The 14,026-nt window shown below is 37.3% G+C and overlaps 4 protein-coding genes across 5 annotated transcripts; 2 read left to right on the forward strand and 2 right to left on the reverse strand.

The window, feature by feature from the left end:
• Window positions 1–2,255: 2,255 nt before the first annotated feature.
• Window positions 2,256–3,869, reverse strand: LOC121801576. The gene has a single exon (XM_042201099.1). It carries the CDS (start codon window positions 3,302–3,304, stop codon window positions 2,702–2,704), a length of 603 nt encoding a protein of 200 aa, XP_042057033.1. The 5' UTR covers window positions 3,305–3,869; the 3' UTR covers window positions 2,256–2,701.
• An 800-nt stretch (window positions 3,870–4,669) lies between these two features.
• LOC121801587 (60S ribosomal protein L30-like) lies at window positions 4,670–6,450 on the reverse strand. Its single transcript, XM_042201110.1, has 5 exons — window positions 6,332–6,450; window positions 6,087–6,192; window positions 5,875–5,976; window positions 4,993–5,061; window positions 4,670–4,875 (listed from the first exon to the last, which is right to left on the reverse strand). The coding sequence occupies exons 1-5, from the start codon at window positions 6,353–6,355 to the stop codon at window positions 4,835–4,837; spliced, it is 342 nt and encodes a 113-aa protein (XP_042057044.1). The 5' UTR covers window positions 6,356–6,450; the 3' UTR covers window positions 4,670–4,834.
• Window positions 6,451–9,839: 3,389 nt separating this feature from the next.
• Window positions 9,840–13,218, forward strand: LOC121754841 (LRR receptor kinase SERK2-like). 2 transcript variants are annotated; one of them, XM_042150137.1, is made up of 11 exons: window positions 9,841–10,266; window positions 10,357–10,489; window positions 10,573–10,644; window positions 10,754–10,897; window positions 10,974–11,045; window positions 11,110–11,181; window positions 11,265–11,365; window positions 11,583–11,717; window positions 11,807–12,151; window positions 12,232–12,635; window positions 12,838–13,218. In XM_042150137.1, exons 1-11 carry the CDS (start codon window positions 10,200–10,202, stop codon window positions 13,150–13,152), a joined length of 1,860 nt encoding a protein of 619 aa, XP_042006071.1. In that variant the 5' UTR covers window positions 9,841–10,199; the 3' UTR covers window positions 13,153–13,218. The 2 variants fall into 2 exon arrangements, with proteins under 2 accessions (XP_042006075.1, XP_042006071.1); XM_042150141.1 differs by lacking the exon at window positions 10,974–11,045 and having other exon boundaries at window positions 9,840–10,266.
• Window positions 13,219–13,601: 383 nt separating this feature from the next.
• Window positions 13,602–14,024, forward strand: LOC121792565 (chaperone protein dnaJ 20, chloroplastic-like). The gene has a single exon (XM_042190561.1). It carries the CDS (start codon window positions 13,602–13,604, stop codon window positions 14,022–14,024), a length of 423 nt encoding a protein of 140 aa, XP_042046495.1.
• The last annotated feature ends 2 nt before the right edge of the window (window positions 14,025–14,026 follow it).

The following is a 14,026-nucleotide window of genomic DNA, read 5'->3' on the forward strand; positions in this document are numbered from 1 at the left end:
GGAGGGGTTTTTATGGAGATTTTTTTGCATGGGTGTGTGGTGGGGTGGAAAAAAGAGTGATGCTGACAGCTATTCGTACATTGTATGCTGATACTTGAAAACGTGTAGACTCTATCTTAAACGAATTACATTTATGGTAATTAGTACATAAGTATATTAGTGTGGTTTTAAATGGTAACAGCGCTATGTGAAAGCTATTTGTCTAAATGCAGTTCAGTTTCAGTAATATAGATTGTGACAATAAATAGTAGTATCACATTAGTAAATATTAGGACTAAACCTATAGTAAAAGGGGCAAAATGTCTTTACTATACATGCCCATATTTATACATAAAATAACACGACAAAAATTGACAGTGCAAAGAGAGTACCTTATTCATCCACCATTAGTTATATCTTAGTTTTTTTTAGAATGTCAACCATTAAATATTTAGTTTCATTTTCACTATTTTTGATAATTAGACTATATAGTTCACTAATGCATTTCACTTATAAAACTATTATATACAAGTATGAGCCATTTTTCACTCATTTTATTTTATATTTTTGAAAATCTGTGAGAAATTAAAATGAGATATTTATTCGAATGATGAACAAATTTCAAGCCCTAAGCGTACGAACAGTTTCTTATTGGTAGCTGGTATTAAGCTCAAATTATTAAAAGTGGGGTAGATGAATTTTTGATCGGGGTGTTATATTTGAAAAATATTTGGTATTTTAGACTTTAGAAGTATATTTTTTTTGAACATGCATTGAAATATAAAATGAGATCCGGCCCATATAAATTACTACTACTACTACTATACAATTGACTATCTAAAATGAGATCCGGCCCATATAAAATTGAGATCCGGCACGGTACGGTATACCGCATACCGTATCACAAATTGCGATATGAGAAAATGTAATACCTATACTTTACCGAATTTTTCGGTATACCGCAAAACACTGTATCATAACACATAGGGGTGGCATTGTACGGTATACCGCACCGAGAATGTCATACCGCATACCGTACCGCAAATTGCGATATGAGAAAATGTAATACCTATACTTTACCGAATTCTTCGGTATACCGCAATGCGGTATACCGAAAAATTCGGTATGATTATTTCCGATACCGTAACCGTACCATCTATGTGGTATACTATACCGTATTGCGGTATATCATACTTTTACGTTATACCAAAATAAGGTATGGCATACCGAGTACGATATACCAAAATAAAGTATGGCATACCGTAATACTTGTGTTTCGTACCAAAAAAATTCTATTATAGCCAAATATTTAAAATATAATTTCACCTATTTAAATAATGTCCAAAAGATTAAAACTACACCACAATCAAATCTATACAATTGACTTGATTTGCATCTCTGCGTGTGTGTTTGGGTTGGGGGCAGCTGAACTAAAATATGAAAATAAGGTTAGGGATTTTAACATATTAACTATTTTTTATATAAATTTTAAATGCATAGGTATCGAATTTTTGGCAAATATCGTAAATGCGGTATATTGAGGTATACCGTGGTATAGGAAAATCTATACCTTTACTGTACCGAAATCTATGGGCACGGTATCATACCGTACCACAACTTGCGGTATACAACAAATTCGGTATTTTTTCGGTACGATAAGTGCGGTATTTCGATATTACGGTATATTTAGCCGGCCCTAAATTAACACATTTATAAAATTCCAAAACTGTATAACTAATAGAAAAATTACCATCAAAGAAAGAAACCAACTCATTCACATCTGAATGTATTAATCACTGAGATAAAAACACCATATCATAATTTTCAAACACATTTCATACAAATTCCAAAAATTGATAAGAAAAAATTGCAGTCGAAGAAAGATACCAGTCCCTACTCATCATCTTCTTCTCTCTTCCACCACTCTCAAAATCTTCAACCGCGGCCATATATGACATATCCGTTTTTCCGAGGTGTACAGAAACACACCAGGCGTCTCCGCAATGCTCATCCGATCATACCTCCCAACACCTCCACAACAACTTCATTAATCAAATTTAACTGATTTTACCCCATTATATTACCTACATCTCTTCAATCTTTCAGCAATTCACAACAAGAGCAAATATGATCTAGACACCAAAAAACTCATTATAATTTATAGCCATCCATCTTAAAAAATCTCTTGGAATAAACAATGAAGGAACCAAAATTATCAGATTTTACCACATTGGATAATCTACACCCCTCCAATCTTTTGCAGCAAGAACAAATGATTTAGCCACCAAAAGAAGCCTCTCAACTAAACTATCAAGAAACCAACATGATACAAGTATCATGAATGTGATCAAATGATCTAACTAGGCACCAACAAAGTCATATAGCCATTGTTGATTCGACAATTTACACAACCCTACTCAGACAACTCCAAACCTAAACAATCAAGAAATCGAAATGATCCAAGATTCACAACACTTCCATTGATCAAATCCACAAGTTTCCACTGTTGATTCAACAATTAGCATAGCCATACTCAAAAACCTCTAAACCTAACCAATCAAGAACCAATATGATCTAAGAATCACAACAACCAAACAGAAGCGCGACGAAATGATCTATCTAGCACCAAAAAAGTCACATAGCCATTGTCCATTCGACATACAAAAACTCCCAACCTAAACAATCAAAGAAGAATCACAACAACTGAATCAATCAAGTTAACTCATACACGACTAAACGAACTCCACGAATCACCAACTTCATCAACAATTTTATCTAAATACGGCGCCACAAATCTCTCGAAAAACTCCACATCCGTATACAGCACCATCGAAGCAATACTCGGCCAATTCTCAATCAAGCCCTTCTTCTCCAAAACCCTCAAAACCCCCAACCTCGGAATCAGCCTCTTCTCAATACTATACTGAAACACACACGGCGTCTTTGCAATCATTGCCCTATCATACCTCCCCGTCTCCAGCAGCACCTCCGCCACTCTCCTTATCTTCCGCCTCGAACAAGTGAACACCTTCGGCGAGCTCCTGAACGCCCGCATTATATCCTCCTCCGAATACCCTAGCTCGCGGAGAGTCCCCAATTTCAGCTCCCAGCTCTCGCTCTTCATCGAGCTCACCGCCCTCACCGCGTAGATGAAGCTCTTGGAGCCCCTCTCTGACCCCATTGCGTCCGCCTTCTCCACGAATTTCCTCAGATTCTCCGGCTTGTGGAGGAAGAGCTGCGGCGAGGTCGTGAGCTGGATGATCTGCGCCATCGGCACGCCGCAGCTTTTTAGGTACTCAACATTGGGGATTAGAGTGCTCTCCATGTCGCAGAGGAATGTCCCCGACGCCTTGAGAAACTTCGCCGCGACGGCGGTGGATCCGAAGACCTCAATCAGGGTGGAGACGGAGGAGGAGATTCGAGGCACGCTGTGGTTGAGAACACGCGATTGGCGGGTGATTATCTCGACGACTTCGGCGGAGGTGAACCCTAGGGTTTGGAATGCCTCGAATTTGCGCTTGATGTTGGAATCGAGGTTGGAGGAGAGGAAATGGGGGGAAGTTTTGAGGATTTTCTCTAATTGAGCGTTGGAGAAGCCGATTTGTTTGAGGAATGAGAGGACCGCGTCGGCGTTTTCATGGTTTCTGAGGCGGGATAGAGACGCAACGTGCGCGGCGGGGGGAGAAATTGTGCTTTTTGATTAGGAATTTAGAGAGTGCGGCGGCGTTTAAGGGCTGGTTTGCGGTCTCGGTGGAGAAGAAGAGAGAGAAGGGGGATTTGAGAAGAGAGGAATTGTGGCTGGAGAAGATGGAGACCAGATTCCGGCGTAGGATTAGAACCGCCATAGGAAAAGATTAGAGCTTTTTGAGCTATGAATTTATTTCATGGAAGATTTAAGCCGGGAAAATTGCGGACCTCTTTTTTATTTTAGAAAAGTACTCCCAATAGTTTAACTATTTCTTGAAATTAATTAATCTAATTAAACGAAGAGTAAATATTCAATTTTATTTTGTAGTATCACGGGTTAAAATTGCTCATGTTTATACTATTATTTTATTTTATTATGAACGCGGAGTAAGAGATCCGCATTGCCTCCTGGGCGAGCAAGCTACCTTTAGCTAGGAGCCGCTTTTCCTTCCCTTCTGCCCAACTCTCGAGGTTGCGAGTGCAATTTCATAACAAGTTGGTGCGTTCAAATAATCAAAAGAGTTTCTAACCCAATGCTCAATTGCTAGGATACTCCTACTCAAGAAAAGTGTTCCACTTGACCCAACCAACAATGTGCAAAAGAGTACGAGGCTTGATTCTCGGTGCTGTCGTTCTTACATACTTACAAGCACGACCTTCCCTTGCAAAGCTACGGGAGATTCAGCCCCCAAAGTTAGGTGTGACTGTGGGATTTTCATGTTGCTAGAATTTCACTAGAATTTCGCAATTGATCATTGCTCTTGTCCTAGAAGTGGTACAAAATGAAGCCTATATCGATTCAATTCTTCAATTGGCAAGGAAATAAGTGAGAAAATACTAATACTACTCCTATTAGACTACCATATCTTCAATCTAGTGGAATTTTCTTGATAAATCATTTTTTAATATGATGTATCTTAATTCCCCAATATTTTTTCTTGCTAGTATAATAAAAAAATATCAAAGTTATGGTTATTGCAACACGGTGATCAACAGAAACAGGTTGAAAAACATTCAATTTATATATTGGTAAGCCTTAACCATGATGAAGTCAAAACTCGAAAATAAAACTTGGTTCTACCACAACGATTTTCTAGCAAAGCAAAATTTCAAACATCAAAGGATCCTAAGCAACAAGAGAGAATAATGTAGTTCCAATCCTACGTCTTCAATGATCTCCGGGCAAATTTTTTATGATGTCGGAGTCACCTGAAAAATAAAATTCAGGAACACATCATGACTTGGATAATTCTGCTCAAGAGCTCGATTTTTACTAGGAATATAATCAATGGGCAGATGTGCATATAGAAAACATAAGTGTTATACCTGGGTCAACTATGCTGAGGCATGAAACACGGAAGTACTTCCCACATGCCGTCCCGAGATCAACATTGTCTACGCAGAAAAAGCCATAGGTGAGCAAAGAATGGAACTAAACAGATGTTCAATGCTCGATGGTGGTAAAAGGAATGAGGAAACAACTTTGGCAGACAAGAACATAGCAGCCGATCAACATCTTACCAATTAGTCAAAAGCAAGACATAAAGAACAGAACATGAATTAAGTTTCTACAACCGTGGAAAATTATCACAAGTTAAAATGATAGCAAACATCTATGTGAATGGAGTGCATCTCTTTTGGATGCAAATGCAAAAATGATCACACAATCAAATGTATTAGAGGAAAGAGACCTGTGGAACTGGATTGAATAGCATTCGCACTTCAGGCATTATACACAAGTCATTAAGTTACTACACTAGATATATACTACAGATAGCAACACATCAGGATGCTCGACAATAGTAAAATGCAAAAAAGGAAACAACTTGAGGGACATAATGAAATGTTAAACTGATCACAATCCACGTTCAGGATCCTATGTCTCTTTTAGATGCAAAAGCAAAAATGATCACACAATGAAATGAATTTGAGGGAAGAAACTTATGGAGCTGAAAGAAAAAACTGAAAGAAATGGGTCATCTAATAGAAACATCGTGCATTCGATACAAATTTCTTGAATAACTTAATGTTTAGCTAGCAAAAGATATGATTAGTTAAGAGAACTTACAAATAAAAGGCACAATAAAGAAAATTTCCTAATTCAGCTACAAATATTGCTAAAACCATTGGAATTCAACACCTCATACTTCATGAATGAAAATAATGTAAACCAACCTAAAATAAACTAAAAGGGGGGAAGAAACTCACTCCCATTGTAATGATGAACACCAATCTTAGCAAGCATTGCATAGTACTCAATCTCAGACTTCCTCAACGGTGGGCAGTTGTTGGAAATCAATATCAATTTACCTGCCATAAATTTTTCCCTAATTCATTATAACAGATTCTTCAAACAGCAATGAACATAGTTTGCAAAAAAATGAATAATATTCGTGCCCTAAAACAAACAAAAATGAAACCTTTGGAACTCCTGAGCGTCTTGAGCACAGTTTTGTATCCAAGAGTGAATTTCCCACTCTTCATCACAAGAGCCAGCCTGTTGTTGATGCTCTCATGAGTCTTCTTCTGCAATTTTCCAATTTTTAACCGAATCAAATTCCATTATCGCACATTAATCCAAATAGTTAAATCTATGGATAGCATCAAATACATATAACATTACACACATATATGAATGCTTAAATATAGAAAGTGGAAGGTGTACCGTCTTTTTTCCGGCGGCCACCATCGTAGAGACTGGGGAGAGCGACGGCGGCGATGGGAGGGATGGGAATAATTGGGTGGAAATTGGATTTGTGGGTAGGGTTTATTGAGTGGTTATTTGAATTTTAATTTAATTCTTAATGGATCTCAATTAGCCCAAAATTATTAATCATGGGCCTTCTGTGTAATGATTTTGGAGTAATACTTAAAATGGCTAATAGTCGAAAATGGAGTACTACATTAATTATAGGCCAATTACAATCTTTATCAATGAATTTGAATATGGTAGAAAATAGTAGCATTACATAAACTTTTAGATTACTAGTCAATTTCTCGAAAAATTAAATTTTACATAGAATGAATTCAAAGTGATATGCCAAAATGTTCAAAACAATGTTGCTTTAATATAAGGTGACATGTAAATGTATCAAAATGAATTTGTTTAGTCACAAAATATATTAAAAAAAAATCAAACTAAATATAAAATTAAAGTCCACCAATTAATCATCAAAATGACATTTTTTTGGATGTGTTGACTTGTTATTTCAATACTAACTGTCGTAGAATCTCATCATCATTTAAAATTGCACTAAACATGTATAATTTAATATCTCCATAATATACTTTAATGTTTAAATGTGGAAATTGATGTGTACTTTCTGACTATTAGCCTTAGTTAAAATTATAAAACAAATAGCATAGATTTTACCTCAATTATGTGGAACATAGTTAAGTTAGTTATGCCTAAATATATATGATAAATGGATAGTCAATTTCCCTACTTGGTTGATGAATTTGGCATCTTTAATTTGGACTATGAATTAATGAACAAAGTAGAGTTAAAAGAAAGTGATCTAGTTTTTCTTTCAACATTATTTGGACGCGCAAAGATCCTGTCCCGACTTTCGATTGGATCGCCGATCAAAGATCCTCAATGGACCGGCCTAAGATGTCGGAAGTGGTGAGGATGCTAAAAGGCGACGGGCAGCAGCTGGCCAAGAAATGGGACGAATGGCTGAAGGCCGAGGCTCATAGGCAGTAGGTCGAACTCGCTCCTCACCCAACTTCCGATTGGATCGCCGACTCGACCGAATATTTTCACGCGGTTGAGTTGTCCCGTCCAAGCTAAGATGCCTTCATAATTCTATTTTTTTGAAATGATTTGCATAGTTTTATAATGGATGCCCTTAGATGCAATTAAATTTATTTTTTTTTGTATGATGGAGGGAATATTTGAGCACCTTTTGTAACCAAGAAAATGAATAATTAGTTTACAACTAGATTAATGGAAATTTTACAGTGCAGTTAAATATTAGTTAAATTATCAAATTATTATTTTTTTACATTATGTCTTGATCTAAATTAAATTAAGATTAAATATTTGATCTATCGCAATTTTAACGATTATAGGGAGTACATGTTTTCCTTTCTCATATTTTCCCATAATAAGTAATACCAAGTTACTAAAAACTTTTAAAGATAGCAAAATAATCTACGACGATAAAAGGGTAATTAGATTAAAAGAATTTGCTTAAATGACTGATTAGTCTTTAATTGACGAATTTAAAACTAAATTCATAAGTGTAGAAGTTGACAGCTGTTTAATTCCATATAAGATAAATTTTACGAAAAATCACAATCAATAATATATGTAGTGTTATCATTTGAATTGGACATTTCACGACCAGACCGGTTACCAAACTTAATACTCCATTAACATAAATTGTCTTGTTTAATGGGATATTCTCGCCTTAACAAACAATTTATAACCCTGAATATTATTGTGTAGTTGTGAATTAATGTTACAAAATATTCATTATGTCCTAAAACTAGTCCAGCCATTTTTTTACGTCCTTACAAAATCAGATTACTTTAATTTTTGGTACTAGTATTTTTTTTCTAATGATATGAACATTATTCTCAACTAAAAATATTTTAATTATTTTTATATTTCCATATTTTTTATACTTTGTCAATTTCATACTTAAAATTTGTATTGCTTCCAAATTCTTTATTTTTATGGGACCGAGTTGACTAACAATTTACAACAATTTAGCATGGCATGTGAAGTGGTATTTGGAGCTGACGAAAACCGAATTTTCGTTGCGTGACAGCACAAAATTAAAGTTAATTAGGACTTAAATTACAAAAATATTCAATGAAAATAACACATTAATTATGCAAAATGTTTTTTGAAATCCACCGCAGAAATTTTCAACAAATTCAGAAATCAATCAACGCAAAAACACAATCAGAAAACTATCAAAAATCACAAAAAATTACTAGTGGTATCAATAAACATTATTCTCCAAAAATTATAGTAGGACTTATGTATGAAACTAGTGGTAGGTCGAACTTGGTCGTCACCCGACTTCCGAATGGATCGCTGACTCGACCGATTATTTACACGCTGTCGAGTTGTCCGGTCCAAGCTAAGAGCCATTCATAATTTTATTTTTTTAAATGATTTGCATACTTTTGTAATGGATTGCATGAAAACAAAAAATACTTTTATTCATTAATTTCACTTTTTACGTTGCTATCTCTCATATTATACTTCCTCCATACCAAGTCTAAGTGATACATTTATATTTTGCCACAAGAATTTAGGTAGTAGTGTGTAAATACTAAGAGTCTCTGCATTTTTCACCACGTTCAAATCTGGTGGTAAAGACTTGAATTGGGCTATAGTTTGTGTATTTTATGACTATTAGCCCTAATTAACATAAATAAAATTTATAAGACCCTTTACCTAATTTCTATGGAACATAAACATAGTATGTGATGGTTTGGATAATCAATTTCCCTATTTGGTTCAGAAATCTGGCATCTTTAATTTTGAATATGAGTTTATGAACAAAGTGGTTATGAAGAAAGGGGTGAAAAGTATGTACTTATAATATATTAGGAAAAGTTAATGTGTATAAATTATTATATGTGAATCATGTGAACTTGTTTTTAATCAATGTTATCTTTTATATATTATAAATAATTTGCACTGTATTACCCTACCTACTCTATTGTGCGGTGCCCCCATCACATTTTCATTTATCATTCCACTTATAAATATTTCTTAAAGCTTTATTTCATAAAGTATCAAAAGAGTTGTCCCACGTAACGATTTATGTCATAAAATTTTCCAAAAAATTAATAAAAAGGTCACAAAGTGAATCCCCACGTAACAATTTAAGTCGTAAAGGAGAATACTCAAAAATAAATATAAAGGTCACAAAGTGAATTGGGAAATAAGTGGAGTTAATATGGAAGATAAAATGGTAAATACAAATAGGTTCTATTAAATTTCAAATTCAACAAGATAATAATAATAATAATAATAATAATAATAATAATAATAATAAAATCTGCAATGAAATAAGTTAAATTAGACCATATTTAGCATTAAATTAGTTGAACATGTGAAAGTGAAATGGATAATTGCAAGATACGTACAATTTAATCTTGACATATATAAATATGCCGAGATACATTTCATGGGCCGAGAAATGATAAAAAAAAAGTAGTACGAGACCACTAGTTAGCTAACCTCTAATCAATTTTCCCTTTTTCCCACTGTTTTTCTTTTTCTCATATCTTTTTATCCATTTCTTTCCTGTTTCCTCCTTTTACTTTTTCATACGATTGGGGCAACTTTGTACGAAATTGAAAATGATTTGCTTGTAACAAAGGAAGTTAAAATTGACGAAGGCAGTGATATGACATGACACTATAACTCCACTATGGAGAAGCTCTATCAGTAAGTGTTGAAAAAGTAAAAGAAAAAAAAAATCAAAGCTTTAGCCCTGATTGAGGGATAATGGCATCTGTGTTTTAGCTATAGATACAGTTTCTTGTATGTATATGTGGTGGTGATGATGGAGAGATGGAGTGTGGTTTGGTTGATCTTGTTGGTGGTGCATATTTCTGCTAATACGGAAAGTCTGTGTTCTTTCTTTCATCTTTATTTGGTTTATTTCTTTTGGATTTTGTCTCGTATATCTTGTTTCTATTTCATGTCTGTCTGAATAGGTGATGCCTTGCAAAGCCTTAAGACAAGCTTACAAGATCCGAACAACGAGCTCAGAACCTGGGACCCGACCCATGCCGACCCGTGCACTTGGTTCCACGTCACCTGCAACGCCAACCTCATCGTGGAGAGACTGTAAGAATCTGTTCCTCCTCCTCCTCCTACTACTACCCCTCGTCTCGTTGGTCTAATCATGCTTCGTTCGACTCTGCCTTCAGTGATCTAGGGAACTCTGGTTTGTCTGGTGAATTAGTCCCACAGCTTGGCCTATTGAAGAATTTGAAGTACTTGTAAGCCTTGCCTTGTTTTGTGTTTGCATCGGCTCGTTTTCGTATCTTATTTCCAACCAATGCATAAACTTGTGTGTTAACGTAAAGATTCTCGATCATATTTTTACAGGGCATTGTATAACAACAAGATCAGCGGGGCAGTTCCTGATGCACTCGGAGACATAAATAATTTGGAGAGTCTGGACCTGTACATGAACAATTTTACCGGTTCCATTCCTGAAACGTTGGGGCTGCTCTCCAAGCTGCGTTCCCTGTAAGTCTAGTCGAGGAAAGAGATTTCTGTTTCTATTCAAAAACATAGTTTGCTGATATGTTCGTTGTAAGGACAGCCGGCTAAACAAAAACAGCTTCACGGGTTCCATCCCTATGTCATTGACCAACCTTTCGTCTCTACAAGTCTTGTGAGTCTCCCCAGTTCGTCTAAAATACTTGTTTTTCGGTTTTTATCATTGCGAATTCCTGCAGGGATTTTTCGAACAACCACCTTTCGGGTGTGGTTCCGGATAATGGCTCGTTTTCATTGTTCACGCCAATTAGGTATTCCAATCACTCAGAGATGTGTGTTTGTAGTTTCGATACCATATAAGTGAGAGTTACCATTTTACCTTTGTGCGTTGCAGTTTCGAAAATAATTCAAACCTGTGTGGCCCTGTCATTGGACAGCCATGCCCGGGATCGCCTCTGTTTTCTCCGCCCCCTCCGATTATTCCGCCATCCCGAGGTATTCCTAGTTTAACAATACAGCTTTTTTACATAAGTTTTAATACGAAATTAATAAAGTAGGGGAAAGTTAAAGAAAAAATAGTTAAAGGAGTGTCAGTAGAGTAATGTGTGGTGAAAACGTTTCTAAAATGGCAAAATGAAACTATTTTTTGGGACGAAGGGAGTACTAGACAGGCCTCGTAAGATTGAGTTGCTTTGTATAAATGTAAATGCAGGAGGAAATAGTATGACGGGAGCCATTGCTGGAGGAGTTGCGGCTGGCGCTGCTCTGCTATTAGCTGCACCGGCAATCGCCATTGCATGGCGGTGTCGGAGCAGAAAACCAGAAGAATATTACTTCGATGTACCAGGTCTGTCTCTGGTTTGATTCGAAAATGTTAACTCTGCGAATATGGAATAATCTTGTTGTTTCGCGTGCACTTATCCGATTGCGTTGCAGCGGATGAGGATCCCGAAGTACATCTCGGACAGCTCAAGAGATTCTCTCTTCGAGAGCTGCAAGTCGCGACTGACAGTTTCAGCAAGGAAAATCTTTTGGGGACAGGCGGCTTCGCAAAGGTGTATAAAGGACGTCTTGTCGATGGCTCGCTCGTTGCTGTTAAAAGACTCAAGGATGGGAGGACTTCCGGCGGAGAGCTCCAGTTTCTATCGGAGGTCGAGATGATAAGTTTGGCAGTGCACCGGAATCTTCTTAGACTTTATGGCTTTTGTATGAGCCCGACAGAACGATTGCTCGTTTATCCGTATATGGTTAATGGGAGCGTTGCATCATGTTTACGAACAGGTTTTCTACCTGCAACATTTTGTTGATCGGTAATACTTCGATTTTAAGAACCTAAACTCATCCATGTTCATCCACTGTAGAACGTCAACCAAATGAGCCGCCGAGGCCGTCGCTAGATTGGCTTACTAGGAAGCATATCGCCCTCGGTTCCGCACGAGGCCTGTCGTATTTGCATGAAAGCTGCGAGCATAAGATCATTCATCGCGACGTCAAGGCTGCTAACATCTTGCTAGACAAGGATTTTGAGGCAGTTGTGGGAGATTTTGGTATGGCTAAACTTATGAATTATAAGGATACCCACGTGACAACTTCTGTTTGTGGCACCATGGGACATATCGCTCCAGAGTACATATCCACCGGAAAATCATCTGAGAAAACCGATGTTTACGGATACGGAATTATGCTTCTTGAGCTGATAACCGGACGGAAGGCGTTCGATCTGGCTCGCTTTGCCAAGGACGACGATGTTTTGTTGCTAGATTGGGTACGTAATCTCCTTTTTTTCCCATTAGTTTCGAGTTACAATGGATACATAGAAATGATGCATTTTCATAAGTAAAATGAAACGAATATATAGATGCTAGGCCATTCCGTTTTGAGATATCATCTATGAGTTCTACGTTTACGCACTGCCAAACGAGAATTCTTGAATCTTTACAACGCTAAGTAGCGAACACATCATTCAGGTCAAGGGACTTCTAAAAGAGAAGAAGTTTAAAAAGATGGTCGATCCCAATATGCAGAGCGATTGCATTGAATCAGAAGTCGAGCTGTTGATCAAGGTCTCTGTCCTATGCACGCAAGGCTCATCGGTGGACCGGCCTAAGATGTCCGAAGTGGTTAGAATATTAGAAGGCGACGGGCTAGGCGATAAATGGGACGAATGGCTGAAGGCCGAGGCTCACAGGCAAGAGGTCGAACATGCTTCTCGCCTGAATTACGATTGGGCCATCGACTCAACAACAAATTTAGACGCGGTCGAGCTGTCCGGTCCAAGGTGACCTACATGTGTTATCAAATAATTGTACCGAAATTTATACTAGAAAAAGAGGAAGTGATCTTTCGTACATGTGTCACAAATATGAAGATGTTTCTCTAGCGTCGGGGGTTCGAGTCACTATAGTCAGGAGTAAATAGGGAACCGTTGCTCGGTTCAATATCAAATAGGAAAGACACCTTTGGAGAAATCGAGGTTAGGCTCAACTATCACAATAAACTCCAAACCCTAGGATTTAGGATATATCGTCAAATATCTTTAAAATATGATAATAAAAAAATGGTGAAAAGAACCAAGTAATTTTCTTCAACAAGAGATGGTCAAAACCGTGTCCAAATCCCAGCATAACCCAAACATTCACTATATAACTATGGTGTTTCGACAAAGATTGCTCGAGAAAGATCGATTTTCGACCTAAATTCTCAACTTTGTTTCACTATCGGCGCCTTCACTATGACGAGCGTTATCAGTCCTCTAACATTCTCCTATCGGGAAGGTGTGCGAGGGCAGCGGAAATTTGGACCTATTTCTTGTACGGCTATTACTAGCAAAGAGTTTATGCAAGAGATATCGGCTCTTAAAACTACGAGGGTGGATGCAGATCAATTGAAGAAAGCATACCGGAAACTGGCTCTCCGTTACCATCCCGACGTGTGTGACCCGTCCTTGAGGGAAGAATCCACGCGCATGTTTGTTGAGCTGCAGAAGACGTACGCGAACCTGCTGGATCAAGAATCTCAGAAAACGGATAGGTCAGAAACGAGGGGTAAGTGGGAAGGCCAGCTCTCGGAGCTGAGGAGACGGTCATGTAACAGAGACGAGCAGGGAGATGGGAGCTGGGGAAGCCGGATGAGGGCAAAGCAACACGGCCCATGAAA

The sequence above is a fragment of the Salvia splendens genome, chromosome 1, assembly GCF_004379255.2.
Source record: "Salvia splendens isolate huo1 chromosome 1, SspV2, whole genome shotgun sequence".
NCBI lineage: Eukaryota > Viridiplantae > Streptophyta > Magnoliopsida > Lamiales > Lamiaceae > Salvia > Salvia splendens.

What these genes read in the sequence shown, in the direction of transcription:
- LOC121801576 (XM_042201099.1), bottom strand. Translation starts at nt 3,304, where the DNA reads ATGGAGAGCACTCTAATCCCCAATGTTGAGTACCTAAAAAGCTGCGGC.
- LOC121801587 (XM_042201110.1), bottom strand. Translation starts at nt 6,355, where the DNA reads ATGGTGGCCGCCGGAAAAAAGACG. An exon ending in TGGCCGCCGGAAAAAAGACG is followed by an intron (nt 6,193 to 6,331) that starts GTACACCTTCCA and finishes GGAAAATTGCAG; the next exon opens with AAGAAGACTCATGAGAGCAT. An exon ending in CCTCAGCATAGTTGACCCAG is followed by an intron (nt 4,876 to 4,992) that starts GTATAACACTTA and finishes TTTATTTTTCAG; the next exon opens with GTGACTCCGACATCATAAAA.
- LOC121754841 (XM_042150137.1), top strand. Translation starts at nt 10,200, where the DNA reads ATGATGGAGAGATGGAGTGTGGTTTGGTTGATCTTGTTGGTGGTGCAT. An exon ending in TATTTCTGCTAATACGGAAA is followed by an intron (nt 10,267 to 10,356) that starts GTCTGTGTTCTT and finishes CTGTCTGAATAG; the next exon opens with GTGATGCCTTGCAAAGCCTT. An exon ending in CTCTCCAAGCTGCGTTCCCT is followed by an intron (nt 10,898 to 10,973) that starts GTAAGTCTAGTC and finishes TTGTAAGGACAG; the next exon opens with CCGGCTAAACAAAAACAGCT.
- LOC121792565 (XM_042190561.1), top strand. Translation starts at nt 13,602, where the DNA reads ATGACGAGCGTTATCAGTCCTCTAACATTCTCCTATCGGGAAGGTGTG.